We start from the raw sequence: 20976 nt of genomic DNA, 5'->3' as shown, positions 1-20976 counted from the left end.
TTGACATGCGCCTCCTATTTAAATATGCGAGCAAGAGAATTTACGTATATTTGTATACATGTATTCGTAAATATTAAAGCGAGGCTATTACACTGCCTTTTCCTTATGCCATTAAACACAATATTACGTCCTTTCATTTATGTAATCGATCTATTTTCACTATCATACTGCTTTTTTCTTTCTCTTTTTCATTCGTTTCTTTGTGTTCAACAACTTTTCGTCCTATCGTTGAATTGGCCATCATTGAAGCGCGTCATACATCGTTTATAAGGCATCTTTTTTCATTTTTTTTATTTATTTATTGTTTGTTTGTTTGTTTTTTTTTTTTTATTTTTTATTATCTTTTCTCGCTTTCTTCCGCGGCTTTGGCCTTCATTATTAATTTATTAATACTTTGCAGCTTCGCTCACTGCGCATCGTCAAAATCGTATTTTCAATTAATCTTTGGCTAACTACTTGATATCTCAAAAACGTCCGGTATGCCCTAGCTCAAAATAATTTTACACTTAAAATTCCTCCATTTGTTTATAGCTTTATCTCGTTGTTTAATTATGCGTGTTTAACAGCTTGTTATTTGCACAGTTATGACTGAATAGCCGAATAGCAGAATATGATGGAAGTAACGTTATAATTGTTTCCATAATTTTTCCCTCATTCGGATGAGACAAACAATGTGTTTTGCATAACGAAATATTCTTACGCACCGAAAGTAGTCATAATTTAATACATTATTTATTTATTACGGCAAATATTGTGATTACAGATAATGGCTCCTCTATATTTATAATTAACATATACCGGTCTGATAAATTCGTATGGATGAAACAATATTGATAATATTGCTGTATATTGTTAGCACTTGAAATAACTAGGCTACGTCAATAGTACAAATTATTATTATTATTATTATTATTATTATTATTATTATTATTATTATTATTATTATTGTTATTATTATTATTATTATTATTATTATTATTATAATAGTCTGAATATATAGTCACTTTTTTTCACCTCTCTTTTGTTTATGGCTGCTGTTTAATAATTATAATCTATCTAGCATTAATGTGCCAGTAGTTATTATTAGCGTGGCCATTTTTTCTTCTTTCTTTATCTTTTTTTTTCTACTTTTCTTTTCTTTTCTTTTTTCTACAACGAAATTAAGCACTAATATTGTAGTTTTTGTTGAAAAATATTATTATTATTTCCTTATATCAATCTCGCAATGGGCTCTCTCCACTACCACAATAGACTCGCACCTAATGCGAACTATAATTTCTACATGCAATCTCGTAATTATATCTATCCGTTCAATTATTATGAATTATAAGCATTTATCTATTTATTTATATCTTCTTCTTCTTTTTTTTTTGTCCTATAAAAAGTTACTGCCGCTAAATGGTGAATTTTATTAAAATTTACAAATTATTAGTCAACAATCTCTGACGCAAATTAACCGAAATGTTTTTCATATGTTTTCCAACTTAAATGCGTAATTAATAATTACATGGTAGTATATTATGATATTTATGAATAAATAAACTAATCTTTCAATGAAAATGTATTCTCTCTTGACAATGTCGAAAAGAATTTGAAAAGCGGAAATAAATGTCGATTCAAAATGATTAGTTTTAATTTCAGTAATCGTGCATAAATTTAAGCTCGTTTAATAAAAATACAACAACATGAATCGATTTAACGAAATAGCAATAAGTTTCGTATCAAATTGATTAACTAAAAATTAACCTCGAATAATAGTAATAATAATAATAATAATAATAATAATAATAATAATAATAATAATAATAATAATAATAATAATAATAATAATAATAATAACGTTGCTCTACAGAATAAAAAAAAGTTCAATTCGTGATCATCGAATGGGAAATTTAATTTATTTCAATTAACGATAACTTATTAAAGATTAAAAGTATTTAAAGTTTTTTGTATTGTTTTTTTTTTTTTTTTTTTAAACCGAAACAATTAATCAATAGGACAATGAGTTTAAATCACCTACCAATGTCGGAATTATTCGATATCCACTGAACATACAAATATTCCAATTAATAAAAGTGTTTATTAAAAGCGAAAAAGTTTGTGAATTTCTTATAGAGTTGATATTGAAAGTCTGATATTGAAAATGACAAAATTGACTTTGGCCCTCGACAATCGCTATTAACGTCGAACTCGTTAATTTAAATGCGCTGTCAATGCTATTGATTACACTTTCAGCAAGTTTTTAGAAAAATCTTTTATCTACACGTAATAAGCATTATCGTCCTCATCCATAGTGAATGCGATGCTTTTTATGTCCAAGAGCATATCCCTCTCTATCTAATCAATCCAACAATTGGCGAGCAGTGCTCGTTACATATTCGTATGTAACTTTTTTCTACTTTTACTTGTAAAACGCTCCAAATTAACGGGTCACGGCAGACATTAATTTCGAGAGTTTATCACTGATAAACGCTATAAAATTACGACAAAACGAACCCGCGCGCTTATCACTCTTCCATCATTCGACACTACAGAGACAGACGTATATATTATATACACAAGCTCTTCCTCGTACATACATGTATATCACACGTACTTACATGTATATCTATCTATCTATCTATATATATATAAGCCCAAGTGGCAATGCAATTTAGCAGTTAAGAAATGCCCTCGACAACTTCTATATGTACGCATCTTCTCTCGGATCTTTCCACGGACAAGTTTTTAATTACCAACATTAAAATTCTCAAGTAAAATAAAACATCGCTCATTCGCCATTTGATCCTACTTTCCTGCGACGGACTTCTCTTGCCAAATAAAGCACCTAATCGAACATCAGCCCCGATCAAAGCTTACGTAAATACTTGGGCAATCAGGCGGTTGCTTCTAATGCTAATAAAGCTCGCTCGAATTGCAAGCGCTTCGTAGGAAAAGCTCATTGAAAAAGCGAACGTGACGCGAGGAGACAAACGGTCGGAGCAATGGCTTTTCCGATGGAGTTGCCAAGTGCGTTTGTCGGCTCGAAACTGCCGGTTTTAGTTACGGCTTTCGTCGACTCGTCGTCTCCCGGCGGTTTGTCGTCGTCGACATCCTCGTGCCACAGCTACGGCTCCGTCGTTCCGACGCGCTCGACTTTACCCCCGGAGTACGGGGATGAGCCTTTGCACGGGCACGTACTTCGAAAATTGGCCGTAAATGCAGGAGCTGTCGGGTATGGTACGATAACGTCTCTCCCCCCCCCCCTCCCCCACTCATAAACCATCACAAACCCCTCACAAACCCCACACAACCACGATGTGGTATAACAGGGGGGAGCTGTCAATGGGTTATACCTTCCGTCCGGATAATTATTATTTAAAATTAAGACGGTTATCGGCATCTTTAAAGCCTCATATTGTACTTGGCTCGAGCGCAATTATCATTGTGCAAAGATTATAAATATTATAAAAAGCATTGGTAAGGCAAATGTGGTTCCTCCAACCGCGGCGCTACGCTTGTATAATTAGTTTTAGTGCCAGTCAGTGCTCTATACATCGTTGCAACGGACTTTGTCGCACAATCGGCACGCTCGTCTATTTATAAATGATATTTCGACTCGTTTTGGTATCCCAGGGTTGTACGCTCGAAAGTTATTTGTATTACTGTAAAGTCGTGGCCCAATATCAATTCTATTATTTGGCTAGTGTGGGTAGGTGGTGGGGATAGGGAGGAGGGAGGGGGTAAGCGGAGAGGAGTATGGGCGTTGCAAGCTGTAAATATTAATTACTTGACTTTTTATTTTCTCGATACGAAGCTCACGGCAAAACTAATATTTGGTTGACTAACTACTTGGACAAATATTAAACTGCCTGGCGTTTTTCTGTGCTGTGCGTTGCAATTTATCGGAAAAAAAAAAAAAAAAAAAAAAAAAAAAAAAAAAAATAATACGAATAATAAAAGAACCAACTCATCCCAACGTCTTTTATTTTAAATAGATAATGTTTGTCTACGAATAATCGGCTCGATAAAATGACCTGTTTTTACCATACGTTTGGCTGGATTTTTCTTCCAAACTTGTAAAGACAAAATTCTTGTACTTTTATAATCGTTGATACACAGTTGACAATGAGACTCCTTGTAACTCTCGCAACTCAGGCGTTTCACATTATTTATTCAACTTGGATAAACACTTATTTGTGAATTATTTGCGTAAGTAAGCAAAGACATCTTTCCATTATAATCAACGACGCTAAACTACAAAATCGCAGAATTTTCTTCAAAAGCAACAGTCATTTTCCAAAAATTTTGAAACTTATTATAAATAAATCTTATTATAAATAGGCAAATTTTTCAGTTTTATAAGATTAATTAGAATTGTTAAAGTAATTGGACGAGGAAACTGTTTTGAAAATGAGCTTTTGTTGTTTAGCCTCAAATAATGCAAATGTCAAAATTTCATTAGCCAGAGTGCTCGGCGTCGTTCTTACGGTAGCTAAAAAAAAAAAAAAGAAAAAGAAAAAAAAAAAACTTATTACTACATTTGACATTCTCGTAATCAATCTTCTCTGTTTGCTAATATCTTCTTTTTTTTTTTTTTTTTTTTTGTTACAACTACTCGTTTTATATCTCGCTATGTCATTATTTAAGTTTTTAGCCAATTCAACAGGTGTTAAAACCTTTCTTGGCCTCTTAACTAATTCAAACATTTTATTTATCATGCAACGCTTGTATTGGTCTCACTTGTTTTTTTTTTTTTTTTTTTTTTTTTTTTTTTTTTTTTTTTTTTTTTTTTTTTTTTTTTTTTTTATTATTTGTTTTTTATTCTACCATAAAATTCATTAATTTTTCCACATAATTTATGCGAGATATCGTTGCCACGTAATACGTAAAAGCAAGCTGGTTTCCCTTAATTGTCGTCTATTTAAAAGTTTTCTTTTTGTTTCTCTTTATACGAAGATGGTTGCTTTTCATCCCAATTGTTCATCCGTATCTTATCCTAAATCCTCATCAGAATTCTAAAAAAAATCATTCTTTTTTTTTTTTTAACTCTATATATTTCAATTGAAAAATTTTCTTTCTTTCTTTCTTTCTTTGTTTTTTCTTCTTCTTCTTCTTCTTCTAAACTGCATTAATCCGTGAATTAACATCTTAAATGTAGTCGGGAGTGTAAAGGCAATGGCTTTACAATCTTCAATTAGACCAACAAAAATCTCTACTTTAACAGATTTTTATTAAGTTTTCTTCTCTTAATTTTCATTAAGAGCGCGAAAAAATTCTTGAAATTGGTCTTATAATTTTGTATTCGTAATCATCGAGCCACGCGTAATAACGTAGTTTATTAACTATTTTCATTCGGTTCATTGCATTTACGACGTCTGCGAAGATTCATGAAGATTTGATTGAAATGAAACAAAAAACAAAACAAAAAACAAAAAACAAAAAAAAACAAAAAACAAAAAGAAGAAGAAGAAGAAAAGAAGAAAAAAAACTCATACCTACCGGTTTTACTATAAAGTCACTCGTTTCTTTGCACAACACTTACTGAACTTATTTAATCTCTAATCAGATGAAATTCTTTCTTAAATTTCTATTAACATACATACACCATACAATAAATACAATACAAAATCCTTATAAATTGTCCTGACATTTGTATTAATTTGAATTTTTCATATCGTTACAAAACATCCCAGGCTAATTGTTATTTAATTTTTTTTTTTTTTTTTTTTTTTTTTTTTTTTATTTTTTTTGTAACATAATAACGCCTGCCTAATCAACATTTGCAATAAGATTTGAACGCTCTATTTTATTATAAATATATTACTGCTTGACTTACCGCGCTTACACCAAACGCATAAATTATCATGATATTAGATATTCATTGTATAAAAAACGTAATTTTGCACAAACAATAACTTTTACCAATAAAAAAAATCTTTCATTTATACAGCTACGTATTGTACATAAAACATCGCGCGTAGTACCAGGATTTCAATTATCAGCGATCGATATTTCAATTTCGAGATTTATAAAATCATTACGGCTGATTTGCTCATCATCTTTGCGCCACGTAATATATATCGCAACCTTGAATTCTTCGAATTTATAAAAGCAATCGCACCGATGATGCGTCATATAATCCGAAGCACCGATCTATAAGCCAATAATCTTCAACGAGCACATTGTCGAAAGCAACCAATGCCTGCTCGATCTTAGTGTTCCGCTGCCTTGAATTTCTGTATTTTCTCGTCGATCGTCCATACATTGTTGCTTCTTTTTTTTTCGCCACCTTTTAGCTAAATTATTTTTTACTACATAATAGTGACGATGGAATGATTTATTGTTAGTTAGGGCTTACCGTTTCGTAGGTAAATCAATGTTCCTGTTTATTTAATCACTCGTTTCTCTCCGACGTGTAGTTTCCAATATTTCTCCTTTTCACTTTGTCATTTTTCTTTTCCTTTTAATCAGTGCTCATTGTGTTTATTGTTTTTTTGTTTTTGTATTTTTAATCTTTCATGAATCAAAAGCGACAGTTGATTCAATTGAACTCATCTTAACTTTGCAACATCATTTTTGCTGCCTTTAATTACGCTCGGATTACCCGAATTTTCAAACAAAATACTTTTTCGCTTCGACTCTCCATTTAACTAATGAGCGGCGATTGAACTTTGACAGTCTGATTGATAATATAGGAATCAATGTTACGGGATTAGAAATTTCATCACTGATTTATCACTTTCAGTTCATCAGTCAGAAGTCTCGAGCTCTTCATCTCGAGAGATGAAGACGCCGCGATGTCGTCTACTCTCACATCTAAAAACAAAAACAATAACAAAAAAAACAAAAAAACAAAAACGAAAATAATAAGAAGTTTTTAAGGACATTCGTCATATTCTTTTTACTGCTATTTTTTATTTTTTTTTTTTTGCTCTAACTCATCTTCATATTCATACAGAATGTAAATAATAAATTATCATCAGTCTTAATCGTCTGAACTTTAGCTGTATTTTCAAATTTTCGTTCATCCTCTCTTTGCATTATTTCTTCTTTATTTCTTCTTTTCACAACATGCACAAATCATTAAATTAATTAAAATTATAAAATCAGAACAACATGGAAATACTATTCGATTGATTATTTCAAACTAAATTAATCTTATCTTCCATATTTAGGTTGTATTAATATATATATATATATAAATATCGTTTATCTGACTATAGCGATAAATACTTTGTGTTATACATAATTCAGCTGATTTAGCAGGTGTGAATGTAGATGGCTGAAACCTAATGAACGAATGCGCGCTTTTTTTTTTTTTTTTTTTTTTTTTTTTGAAATCGTCTTAAATTTGTTTGCTTTGTAAAGAAACGTATAAAGCTGCATTGCTTCGTCGCTAAAGAGTAGATTTCAATGTATCGGATACGATTAACGATGTACCCTTTGTATAATTATTTGCAGAGTTATGAACATAAGAATAAAATTTTTGTCATAATCTGTTGGAAAAGGGCCAATATGCATTTATGCTATATTATTGTTAGTAGAGTAGTTTACATATATATTGAAGTACATCAGAAATAAATTTTATCTAGAAAAATGTCCTACTTCCATCACGCATATCATCTTGTAACTGATGCCCTCGTCAAACATTGTCATAATGAAATTCCAAGAAAATTAATTTCATTAATTTTTTAGATCAATAAAAACAAAACAAAAACAAAAAAAAAACATTATAAATACAAGTTATTTTATCGAAATTCAAATTCACGGGCTCATTATCTTGCGAGTGAAACACAATCACTTAGAAACTAATTAATCTAGTATTAGATTCCGATATCTTATCAAACAGAACAAATAAAAACATATTTAGCTTTTATTTTATTAACATATTCTTAAAAACATTTGCAATTTACAAAAAAAAAAAAAAACAACAAAAAAAAAATATATATATATATATATATATAAACACGTATATTTTAATGATTAAGCAGAATGAATTTTATTTTAAAGCTTATAAAAATTATTTAAAAATGATCGCGTTATTATTTAATTATTAATTTAATATCAATAATCAATAGATTGTGTACATTTATTTTCGGAACTGCATAGCTCATTATTAGCTAATTCCCAGAATAATAACACTCAAGCACCAAATATTATATAATATATTTAATTTAAAGATATTATTGGCCATTGGCAAATTACAATGATGATACATTTGATAGAAATATTTTTCAAAAACCTTACGCATCACCGATGCTCGATCGAGCATACACATTCGATTAAAAATAAATCCAAACATTTCCCTATTCTTAAACGATCCATCCCTTTTGTTACGTATGCCGTAGCCAATGAAAATTTGTATTATTCGCAATGATTTGAAGAATTTTTGTCGGCCACTGCTTGTACCGTGTAATTTACATAAAATATTCTCATTTTCTTTTATAAAATCAATATAACGTGTGCATATTAGCTGGTAGATGAATATACGTGTAACGAAAACGCAAAAATATATGAAAATATTGTCGAATATCATTTGCCTTAAGTGCATTTAAAATACGAACGGCGATGAATTTTGTAATTGTGTGCATATTCATTAAAACTTCCTGATAGATCTGTTAAGTGTAGAGTGTGGACGAGTAGTGGGGTGCAGGATTTTTAGTAAACGGGTAAGACGAATTGGCGGCGAAACTTTGCAATAGAAAATGAATTTTATGCGCACGCACACACGCGTATATAATCTGTGCAATTATGATCAGTCATCAAAGCTCGCTCTTTTCATTACTTGGCTCGCTATGAACAATAAGAGCAATTTCTGCTTTGATTTAAATAATGATCTAATTGAAACAATGGAAGTTATTGTTGTAAGCAGACGATTTTAAAGAACAAGTGCTCTACTATAATTAGAATTAATAATCTAATATTCACTAAAAGGCTCGCAAAATGTAGATGAGTGAGATATACTTGACTACTAATTGACATCCTGCTCGCTTTTAACGGATTATCATAAAAATATTTATATTTATTAATGCTCCTGTATTCGAATATATTCGAATTATTTATCGAATTATTTATCTGTAAAATTCTTAAATAACAATTGAATTCAAATATTTTTAATTAACTATAATATTGATGTTTTAATTAAGCCAAAGTATTGTTTCCATTTATAGAGGCCAGAGGAGTAATTCTAATAATTCTAATCGGCTCTCGAATAAAAAAAAAAACATTGCATTGCCATTCAAGTTCTAGACAATTTTTAATAATTTCATACTTTTTCTTCTTCGCTTTTATCCGTTTGTTTAATTTTGTATTTTTCGTTTTTTATTTTTTTTTGTATTTTTCTTTTATTTTTATTTATTTATTTTTTTTATTTTTATTTTTATGAATACAAAACTATGCGGATGAAAAATTCTTTTTAAAATTCCTCTATATTTATACAAAGTATGATGATATAATTGCAAAATCACATGTAGCTATTTGACCATAAGAATTTTTATCTTCGACGCGGCTTTTTTCTTGTAAACTTCGTATTCCGTAGTTTGGCCTTGTGCTTTAAGGCTTTATATAATCAAGTACGTAATAATTCAAAATATTTTGAGTTAAAAGTAATATAATGCGTCACTGATGTAGTTCGGTCAATAAAATTCCAAAATTATAAGATGAATGTTATACGAACTATTTCAATACCGTTCTTTTAATAATAGACTTTGGTAAATAATTATGTGTACGAAATATCATTAAAAATTCAATATTATCTTAATAATTGCTTTTGTCGATATATCTCTGTAGTAATTAACTGTCGAATATGCGTTTGGGTGAAATGTAATTTTACACGTTTATTATAATTTAAGACCTTTGGTAAGAAAATTTACATTGCAATGGTAATTAAAAATATTTTTCTAATATATTTGTACCCGTACGTTTCTCTATGAACTTTATCATTTATCGTGTTAATTAATTAACGAATTAAGGCAGAATTTCGTTAATTTAACGATTAAAATGTGGCCCTTCATCTTCATATGTCGTTATGTTTCAAAATGTAATTTGTGAGAATCATTTCATGTTATACTCGTCATTTGGCGTTATTTTATGATTAAAACTATCCTAATAATGTATATTAGTTTTTAATTTTTTTTTTTTTGTTTTTATTTTTATTATGTTTTGTTTGTTATTCAGTACGTCAGAATTTTCATATTTGTGACTATTTTTCACACGATAACGTGTAATTAGTTATTACAGCATGTAATGTATTTATCTATTATTTAGGATATTTCTAAAATAATATAATTTTCGTAAAATGACAAAAGGAGGACAGAAAAAAGAAAAAGAAAAAAATTGTCAATTTATTTTCAGAAAGGCTTTATAATATTATATCTCAAATTCTTTTCTTACTCGTTCACGAAATTAATCCCTATTCGTTATTATTCCCTATTCGAAATGCAATTATTTAATTTAATTGAAATTCTAAACGTGACTTATTGAAAAATTAATACTTACCGATCGATTTTTATTTTAAATTATTAGCTTCATCAAATATTGTATTTAAATTTACCAAACCTAATTAAATGTTCAAAAGCCTCGCTTGATTCTGCCCAATCTTGAAAGAATTTAATAAATTTTCTAATTCGTTTTTCCAATTCAATCAATTTATTCGAAATTTATCATTTGTTCCCTTCGATATAATGCCGTGAATTGAAAATGGCGTTGCAATTTGCTTTGAAGCAATATTAACAAGAACATCTTGGAATGTGGGATTGGAAATTTTAAACAAAATTATCTTTCCAGATTTATGAACGGATGAACAAATGCCTGGCAAATAGTCAAGATTATCTCACCGATCGACGACACGTGTAGATTATTACATGCGAGGGAACTCTTCTATTATGCCACCAGATTAATTGTAAATGCAATGTTAAATCGTTTATGTTTTCTAATTCGTTCAGTTATATTAAGTTCATTAATACAGCTAAGTATTATCATCCTTATATTGCAATTTATGTAAAGATTGTCATAATAAATTTAGGGAGGATCGTGAATAAGCCAGTGAAAAATTCTTATAGTTGAGTAGTTGAACGAAGTAGAGGGGAAATAAATGGAAGGGGATTTTTTTATTTAATTTTATTACGAAAGAATGAAAGAAAAAAGAATGCTGCACTCGGTACTCTTTTTCTTTATCATAAAAATCAAATTAATTTATTCAATGCCAAATTTACATTACATTCGATAATAGACCGTCCAATATTACGAATATAATGTACATTAGTTAAACTTTATTAGATAGAGTTGAATAAAATCTCTTCGTACTTCTCCTTTATTAGAAATATTAAAAAAAAAAAAAAAAAAAAAAAAAAAAAAAAAAAAAAAAAAAAAGAAATATCATTCGGGAGTTGGTTTATCCATCATTATTATTTCGTCGAGGAACTTTCCGAGATGTTTATGCACCTACTTTGCCGTCACTGTAATTTTCCTCGCATATGCCACACACACGCACACATACGCACATAAGGGACTCTAGGGCCTGATTTCAGCCCTCTCTCCGTGCCCCTACCTACGTACTCAATTTACTCTCGGTATTGCTAGTTCAAGGTATGCAACTCCATTAAATATATTATCTTTTGACTGGGACGTTGATGGGAGCAAAGTGCAGATACGACATACGTCGCCTTGATGATTGGCAGCGCTATGCTTGTCCACTAACTCGTAGCGAACAACAAAATGATATGATGATGATCATCGGAGGCGCAGACTCCCACGCAAAAACGTGCACTTGCGACTCATGGCAAACTATGAGTTATGGCGAGTTGGAGTTACGAGTTAGTGAATGCCAGCCCAAGACTGTGCGTAAAAGCTAATTTTGGCAAATAATGAAAGAATTACAATGTTTATCAGCGGGCAGTGAGAGACAAGTGAGTCGAGTTGCAAGCCAAGAGACAAGTTGCCGCTAAACACCATAGATAATGAAAGATAACGTAATGAGGAAAAGACTATCGATAATACTAAATTGTCGATGATGGCGATTGTGCGTCGCGACAGCGCTCGCCACCACTTTATATTGTCCGACGGCAGATGTGTTATGGGCAAAAAATTCGCGAACAACAGCATACAGATTGCGTATCTGGCAACCCCACCCCTCCTCGTTCCCACTTACCCCAACGTAACAATAAGTATTAAGCAAGTGTAGTGAGTATAGGGTCTGTCAAAGTTTTTCTCTTGATCATTCTTATCATTCTTAATGACGATGATGAGGATGATGAGGATGAATATGGTAAATCACTAGGCTATCTAGTATCGATCTTCTATTCTCTACATACGTAAAAAAAAAAAAAAAAAAAGATCAATATAAAATAAGGATGTAAGCGATGCGATTATACGAAAGCTATTTGAATTTATATATAAATAGATGCTGTACATCGGCAATAAAAATATTCTTTATACAATTAATTAAATAGCTTATTAAGATAATACGCTAATATGCTAATACATTAATAACAATTTAAAACACAAGTATATCAGGAGGCACGGGTTGAATTAAATAACATTGAAAATCACTTTGAAACATTATAAATCTTTATTTCAGTATGTACATTGTGTGTTGGAATGACAAAAGTCGCTTTTACAAATAAATTGAAGAAAATTTATCAGTATATAATGGCAAAATAAAGGATATTTCATTTTTACCAATTATATGATATCAAGTGATAAGATCTTTGTGAAAGTATTTGAATAAAAAATCCCAAGTTTTTCGACCGAATGAAGATTTTCTTTTTTCGCTTTTAAATGAGAGAGAGAGAGAGAGAGAGAGAGAGAGAGAGACATAGAGAGATTTACACCAAAATTTTTAACCACTACTAATTCTTTTTAATTCCAGTGCTTTTTCCTGTCAGTGGCTAAGATACGATTAAAAGCCAATTATTTAGTGCTTAACCGAAGTATCACTTGATATTTGTGCTTTTGCCAACTGTTCGCCTCCCTCAAAACGATTAATAACAATATTAGATCACATTTGAAACAGCTTTGTGCAAATGATGCAAATACAGTAATTTGATAGATAAATTAGTATCATAGTTGAGAGAGAGAGAGAGAGAGAGAGAGAGAGAGAGAGAGAGAGAGAGAGCACTGTCGGAGCCTGAAGAAAGCCATCGATAATCTTCGTAATTATAATCCTGTTGCCTTACCTACGCGCAATATCGAACATTATCAACAAATATCTCATGATTTTGTCATTTAAAGGCCTTAAAAGTAAGTATATGCGATGCGCACACCACAGCAGAATGCATAGTTACACGGACCCAATTGACAACGATTGTTACATTCGTTGAAAATAAGGCGGACGATTATTGGACGAAAATACAAGGCTGTGCTTGCTCTTTAATGCTATTATTAGTGAATTTAAGTGAATTTAAGCTCGTTTAATAGGACATAAAGATAGTAAAAGCACCGATAACACGTGGACAAGGTCGTCCGTATTAATGGCCGCGTCGAGACCTTAAAAGTTTACAGGCCGTAGAGCTCTGACGGTATTATTGACCAGCCCGTAACTAAAGCGCTTACCACTTAGATTTGCAATTAGACTCTCGTATTGGCTGACATTTGAAGGCAATGAAGTTAACGTGGCGTCTTGCACAATGCCCTTCTCAACGCTAATCACAAGTTTTTGGGGACGAATGTCGTCCCTCGAAATAACGAACGAGTCTCGTGCACGAGATAGAATACGAGTGACAGTGAATGTCGGTGACTTGCCGTAAATCCAATCCCAGCCCCGAAATTCCTCGAGAATTTTTTCAATCCCGGGGAACCAGTCTTCCGTGGGATTTAGCATTTGAAAACCTCGCTGTTGCGGCCCCAAGAATTTTTGCCCGTGTTCGTCGTGCAACGTCATGGTCTCGCCGCGAAGATATTCCCAACCAATTGCACTTAATAACCGATCCATTTCAACGTGGCAGTTCATTTCCGTTAGATTTCTTATCGGAGATGGAGCGGATTTCGTTGCATTTGTAGCTATTCCCTCATAAGTGTTGTCGAGTGCCAAACTCAGCGTCTCCTTATTGACATTTACCAACAATGTACAATGATGATAGGCGTTGGGATGCCCTAATTTAGCAGCTGTGCCGGATACTTTAAATTTTCCCTCGACAATTATGTCATCCTTCTTGTTGATAATGCTTTCTAAATTCCACTCCCGAAATAAAGCTCGTTTAATTATGTTCAAGTTGTACGTTCTGTCGTAACGCTCTCTCGGCGTGAAGAACGATAGGTTGAGATTGCCAATGTCGTGGTACACCGCACCACCGCCGCTATTACGCCTAGCCACGGCAATTTGGCTCGATTCGATGACTGGGATATTGCATTCGATCCAAGGATTCTGATGTCGTCCAATGACGACGCAAGGATCGCTCCTCCAAAGTAGTAAAACGTGCTGCTTGCTCAAATCGCTGTTACGATAAAGCCAATGTTCTAGGGCCAAGTTGACGTAAATGTCGGTCGATTGAGAGATGAAAATGAATTTTTTCACGCCGTCTTTGGGAATGGCCTTGGCGCTGTTTGTCAAAGCGTGTCTTAACTGGAACAGAAATCTTGCGAATTTTGCTGGGACCTTGGAGCCATGTGCATCGTGTCTAAATATCGCCTGCATTTTTAGCGCCGTTTTGTGGAATGTAGTGGACCGTCGAATGCCTTCCAACACCTTTTTACGGCCGAATAATCGACATAGAAATCGTAATCGGCCCAATTGCGCGATATGCGAAAGATCGGCGCGCACGGCGTACGATGACGCGCTGCGCGTGCAAAATAGAAAGATAGACTGTGCGAGCTAACGGATCCCGTTACGTCGCCACGAATGCGGCGACATCCAAGAATAATCACTCCTGCTTTTGAGCCAGAGAAACCAATATCGAAAAATAAAATAAAATAAAATGTAATAATATGAAAAAATAACGAACAGAAGGTACGTCGATGCGATGCGGCAACGTATAAAGTAGGCCACGGGAATATAATCTGGAGAAAAATGTGATGGGGATCTCCTACTGCCCCTACGCCCCTACGCCCCAGGGACAATTCGTCGCGATAACGAGAACGCAAGACGAGTGACAAGAGTCCGCAACGAGGGCTACGAGAGTCTCGACTAAGGAAAACAAATTTCATAGTGATGGTGCTCCAACTCTATGTGATCTTTCGCTTAATCGAGTGTCGGGCGATTTTGTAAAGAGAGTCAATTGGCGAAGAAATGGAAATAATTGGCGCCGTGATCGATGAATCGCTAGTTAGAATAGTTTAGACCTATTGGCCGAATCGCAATTGGCGACGCGCTAAATCCAGTAAAGCAATTTCCAACTGCAGTCTCGGCATTATTCGCCTCCTCCAAAATCTCAGATAAAAAGTTTACAAGTTACTCGCCACTCACGGAGCGAAAGCAGGAATTGACGTCACGCGGAGACATTAAAAATGTGAAACCCGAGGGGCGCCTCGACGAGACTTCCTTCGACTCCTGGGGATAAAGAGAATGCGTTAATTAAGGCGTGCGCGCTGCGCTCGTCTCGCTCCTTATGCCTCAATCGACTCCCGAGATTCTAAGGCCCAAGCAGGTGAAACGAGAAGGCCCGATGAGTTGGGCGCGAGACGTAGCAGGAGGGGAATTTTCATGATTTCCTTTTAATCCCATGAATTTTCGATTGTCGATAGGCTCCCGCCCGTAATGGCGCATGCACTTAACAATAAATTGTAGCAATAGACACGTTAATTGTTATAAATACATACACGGAAGGTCGGCGAGTACCGAACGAGGCTTAGAAGGTATTGCGCATGATTTATACAATGTGTGTTCGCATATAAAAATTATTATTATTATTAATATACAGGGTGGTACGTCATTGTGACAATTTTCTTATATTGATCGAACTCTTTGTATAAATAAAGTAAACTTTCTTGTCTTTAATAATGATGTTAATAAACAGAAGGTCCAATGAGCGTGTTAAATCGTTTCTTGACTTACAGTTACATTTTTCTTTTTCTTCTGTAGTTGTTGGCTTTTATTTATAAAATTAATTAAAACATGTTATATACAATTTAATCTCATTGAGGTAACTTAAAAACTTTTAGAAATAATGAAATAAATTTAAAAAGAACGACTTGCAAATACTAGAAAAGTTTACAAATACTTTATATATTTTAATTTTTTTTGTTTGTTTTTTGTTTTACTGTATGTGTGTATCTAGAAGCATTAGTAGTTGGTTGACTATATAATTGCGGTAAATGTTTATTTAAAGGTATTGTTATTGCGGTGTCATCTATGTGCGAAGAGAGTACTTTGCATACCTGCGCTTCTTTATCAACGGTTTACAGCGATAAAGGACCGACGTCCAGACTTTTTACAACGCATCGTCCCCTCAATAAACTGCATAATTAAAATAAACTTTAAATTAGAGATTGATATTTGCTATTTTTTATTATTATTATATTAACACTGCTTATGCGTTCACGTCTTGCACGTTTTATTTTCTTTTTTCGTTTGTTTATGTTTTTTTTTTCTTTTTTTTTTTTTTTTTTTTTTTTCTTAATACATTTATATATAAAACTTATTTGCAAAAAACTTTGTCTTTAAGTTTCCGTACAACGATATAATTTCAAATCTATGTTATTTCATACAAAAGAGGAAAAATACTCGAGCTAATTATTGCATAAATAAAAACAAGTTTAATATATTAAATTAGCTTATGACGTATTACTGTATTTTACTAAGTGGACTAACGAGTTATTTGACATTATTATATACTTTCTTCCCAACACAATATTTATAATATGAGCAGAGCGTACGTTAGAAAATAAATAAGATTTTTTTTTTTTTTTTTTTTTTTTTTTTTTTTTTATCAGTTTCATTAACAAACCAAGAAATACGAATCTTCAATTTCGAATGCATTAGTAGTAATGTGTTAAAAGAACTTATTCAAAAATCATTATGCACAATCACTTAAAAATTAAATAATAATTACAATTTGTAAATAAATTGTATGGAGTATTTTAAAAAAGTTCTTAAAGTTTTTAAATTAAATTTCTACTTAAGGCAAAATTTCTATCATATATCACGCATTGCTTAATCGCAAAATCTTATTATGTAAGTATATAAAAATCTCTAAATTTTGAAACAGTTTAAAAGAACAAAAAAAAAAAAAAAAGGCACTTGATGCGTAAATAATTAGCATGTAAATATAAATGAAAAAGTATAATTTCTTGAATGGTCTTCAATTCTGATATTTAAAAGGTTCGTAAATGTTTTTAGATTAATTATAGTCTTAAGCCTTAAACACGCACGTATAATTAAAAATTAAATAAGAAAAACAATTTAAAAAAAAAAAAAAAAAAAAAAAAAAAAAAAAATTAGAAAAAATTGAAAATCGCTTCTCCTCGAATCAGTCACTTAAACTGATAAAAATATAAGCGTTCAATTACATGAAAAGAAAATTGTTTTTCTTTCTTTTTCTTTTTTAACGGTAATCCTAGAGCGATCGTATTAACAAAAAGTTTTTTCAATCTCATTAGTTAATCTTAATACATGCCCCAAAGCCTTTGTCCGTTAATGAACAATAATACAAACTTCTATTGTACAAAAAATTATAATTCGATCAGTTTTTAAACAATAGTTTACAACAGACATCTGAAATAGTTAAAATTTTTAATATTATTGTCAAATATCACTCGTTGAAAATATATATACACTTTAAAAATTTTCTCAATTCATACCTTACGAATAAAGGTGAAACTTTTATTACCGGTTATAATGTAATTTCCAAGAATCTGTTATCTGGCGTACAAAAAGTAAAAAGTAAGCGAACGATGATGAATGAAAATATAATTTGTGAAAAATAGTTTTATTTCAAATATTTCTTTAACCAAATGAATTAGAAATGCCATCTTACCAAGAATGGGCAAGAATGAAAAGCGTTTCAAAGTTTCATTTCAACATTAGATCGACCATTTAGCAACATAAATTACTATTATAGAAAGTATTTGCATTTTAATGGGCAAATCTTTTCAAATTAAGCGATATCTTACTTCGTCTTCAAATGTGTTTTTATTTATAAAACTGATCAAATAATGATTTTATCAGGTAATTATTGTTTCAACATTACTTTAATAAAATATAGAGATTTATTTGGAAGATATCTTAATATTAAATATTGAGACTGAAATTATACATCGTTTTTATTTGTTATTGATAACTAATGATCATTAATAAGTATGAAAATTTCAAAATATTTATAGACACTCTGGCGTATACTTTACAAGTCGTCTGTCTGAACGGTTTTACTTTCTACAATAGTATCCTTTTTTAAGTAGCCATATTTCTTGGTCATGTCTAGTATTTCCCGTAATCCCGTATTTTCTTCCTTTAATCGAACCAGAGTTTCCAGACATCTCAGTTCGTTATCTTTGTTGAGTTGGGTGGCTGTTCTCATTATCGTTGCCATTTCATCGATCTTCTTAGCTTGGGTATTTATGGTCTAGAACAAATTTTCAAAGCATGTACAGATTAATGCGAGCAGTAGCGATTTGGCATCAATGCGCTGTTAATGGAAGACGGTGAAGCTACTTACATTAATACATTTACAATGATTATATTGCAAACAGCAATTTGTATTCGTTGTGGCCGATGGATTTGATTTGGACTGTTTGAGAAAGTAAGCGGTATGCTTCCTGTATTTGGACATTATTAATTCCAGCGCTTTCTGATAGTCTTCCAGCGCAAGCCGTAAATCTTTATTTTCGGCTCGCAATTCTTTAAAATATCCATCGTCTATTTTTTGAAAATGCTCGATAATCTCACTTTTAGGCTTCTGATTGGTTTGAGCATTCAGGTTCTTCAACTCCTCTTGATACTATCAAAAAATCAATAAGTATTTACACGGACAATTATTTATGCTAACGATAATGTTAAGCGTAGGTAGTGTAACGCCAAGTGTAAGAATTCACTTCCTTCGACATTGAACTATGCGTTTCTTAATAATCGTGGGCAATCAAAGTTTTGAGTAGCTACTCGAACATTCCAACGCGAGCATTAGCACAGAGAACGACGTATCGTCAAGTATCGGACACAGATAAGATGTTCAGACTATTACTGCAATTATTATTATTACAAAACGTACCCTCGAAACATTAACGAATCAATCGCTTTAAAAAACCAATAGACAAACGTACGTACTAACATACGCAATGCCAAAGGAAACTTAAGGCTTAAGACCAAAAGTCTTAATAAAACATAAATTGCAATTAATCGATTGAAATTTCATCTACTAGCTACAGCTTTCCTTCAACAAAGTAACAAAGTAAGTATTCACCCCTCGCTCTTGGTTAGCACACTCGCAGTAAACAAATAGCTAGATAAAATAAAAAGTTCCAGGCATGCAATCGACATTAAAACGAGCGGAGAACTTCGTAAAAGTGGGCTGATTAATAATTGGAGCAATCAAAACAACAAATCACCTGCTTCATACTGTCTATTTGATTGCAGACGGATTGTATCTTACATATTAAGCCGTCGGCAGTGCTCTCCTGCGTCGATATCTCATTCACCAGCTTACCAGCGTCCAGAATGATTTGTTCGATGGTGAGAGCCATCTAAAAATCAATATGAACATGACATTCGCAAGACCGACGATGAGACTAAAATAAATTAGCCTCTCGAACAGGTGAATTTATATACACACGTCAACCCGTCAACGTTTCAAACTGTCAAACTCTCCACCAAGACTTTTCGCCAATTTAATTGCCGGACCATCGATTACACCCATTATTCTCCGCATACTCACCCTGACGCTTTCGCTAGTTTTCACGATGAAAGATTCATGTAGGCTGAAATATGAAAATGATCGCTTATTTTAACGTTACGACGATGTTGTCGTTGCCCCTGTACCTTACGATTATTGAGGTTAGATTTGCCCGCACCCAAGATGGCGGAATCGCGATGAGAGTCAATGCAGCGTTGCCGCTATGACAATTTTAACGTACGGCTATCTCGTTTTCTCGTACACGGGACGGGACAATGTTATATTATTATTAACAACAATCCCCGACAAAATCCGTTAGATCATTTACGTATTCGTTAAGTGTCAGTCCCTCCACCGCCCCCTCCCAACCCTCGTGTTATCGTTCTCGTTAATTTATCGATTCTCGATTTAACTTATTTCGCGCTCGCGGGACCATGAGTTTTCTCCTTGATATTCGCGATATGCAAAAGGGCGCCACCTACGAATGAATATCGTGCCCTTGGAGTGCCTCGATAAAGAGAAAAATGCCTTTGAAGAGATAATTATAACGACACACATAAATACGTATTGAATTGACGCGTAAATTTACCGAATAAATATGCCCAAATACGTAAATATTAATGTCAAATTGCCCTTCTTCTAGCGATTGCCTCTCAATTATTTCACCTACGCGCCAATTATGCGTTATGCATGCGTATGCGCGCATATACAAATGTATAGGCATTTATGCGTATGGCATTCTAAGCGCACGCGCGCTCACGCATGCGTGCGTACAAAAATTATAATTATGCATCGCGCACGCATTTAATGGGTGCGCCTATAATGTGTGTGCGCGCGCGCGCACGCGTTCAAGCTTACGTAAAAATGATAAAAGTACGGTTTCATCATTTGCCTTTGTTTATTAATTACACTTCGTCGCCGTCGAAATTTTTAAAAATTAAATAAAATAATGCTTTAGGGAGGGAGGATCAGCGAAAATTATAAAAAAGATTCGCAGTGACGTGCGATCGACAGCTCGAATCTAATAAGCATCAAGCCGACAAAGCTTCCCAGTCCAATTCCGCAAATTTAAATATCCGCGATTAACTTTTAATAATCGACGAGGATAAAGTATAATATAATACATACGCACACGTGTCGCGCGCAAACGCCAATTCACACATGCATACATACATATGTATATATATATATATATATATATACACGTAATATACGCGGCCTTTTACAAGCTCGGGGA

The 20976-nt window shown here is 32.7% G+C and overlaps 3 protein-coding genes across 3 annotated transcripts in view; all 3 read right to left on the bottom strand.

Moving 5' to 3' along the window:
- The window catches only part of LOC105364975 (uncharacterized protein PF11_0207-like), a 17299-nt gene extending 10375 nt beyond the window's left edge, over positions 1 to 6924 (bottom strand). Inside the window, exons 1-2 of the mRNA XM_011503021.1 lie at positions 6921 to 6924; positions 6722 to 6798 (exon numbers count right to left, since the gene is read on the bottom strand). Of these exons, the coding sequence (XP_011501323.1) occupies positions 6722 to 6798; positions 6921 to 6924 (81 nt within the window). The remainder of the gene's footprint in view (positions 1 to 6721; positions 6799 to 6920) is intronic.
- Positions 6925 to 13378: 6454 nt separating this feature from the next.
- Positions 13379 to 14614, bottom strand: LOC105364974 (lipoyltransferase 1, mitochondrial-like). Its single transcript, XM_011503020.1, has one exon. The coding sequence runs from the start codon at positions 14612 to 14614 to the stop codon at positions 13469 to 13471; it is 1146 nt and encodes a 381-aa protein (XP_011501322.1). The 3' UTR covers positions 13379 to 13468.
- A 3565-nt stretch (positions 14615 to 18179) lies between these two features.
- On the bottom strand, positions 18180 to 19987 carry LOC105364926 (Fibroblast growth factor receptor 1 oncogene partner 2). Its single transcript, XM_011502964.1, has 4 exons — positions 19782 to 19987; positions 19456 to 19590; positions 18570 to 18851; positions 18180 to 18476 (listed from the first exon to the last, which is right to left on the bottom strand). The coding sequence occupies exons 2-4, from the start codon at positions 19588 to 19590 to the stop codon at positions 18255 to 18257; spliced, it is 639 nt and encodes a 212-aa protein (XP_011501266.1). The 5' UTR covers positions 19782 to 19987; the 3' UTR covers positions 18180 to 18254.
- Between the last annotated feature and the right edge of the window lie 989 nt (positions 19988 to 20976).

The sequence above is a fragment of the Ceratosolen solmsi genome, unplaced genomic scaffold (genome assembly GCF_000503995.2).
Source record: "Ceratosolen solmsi marchali unplaced genomic scaffold, CerSol_1.0 scaffold61, whole genome shotgun sequence".
Classification (NCBI taxonomy): domain Eukaryota; kingdom Metazoa; phylum Arthropoda; class Insecta; order Hymenoptera; family Agaonidae; genus Ceratosolen; species Ceratosolen solmsi.
Note: the sequence above shows the minus strand (reverse complement) of the source record. Positions and strands in the feature narration are given on the sequence as shown.

Bases quoted from the DNA above. Each gene is read 5' to 3' on its own strand.
- LOC105364974 (XM_011503020.1), bottom strand. From the start codon at position 14,614: ATGCAGGCGATATTTAGACACGATGCACATGGCTCCAAGGTCCCAGCA.
- LOC105364926 (XM_011502964.1), bottom strand. From the start codon at position 19,590: ATGGCTCTCACCATCGAACAAATCATTCTGGACGCTGGTAAGCTGGTG. The intron at 18,852-19,455 runs GTGATTTGTTGT...ATTTTTTGATAG, and splicing joins AAATAGACAGTATGAAGCAG to TATCAAGAGGAGTTGAAGAA. The intron at 18,477-18,569 runs GTAAGTAGCTTC...AATTTGTTCTAG, and splicing joins ATCATTGTAAATGTATTAAT to ACCATAAATACCCAAGCTAA.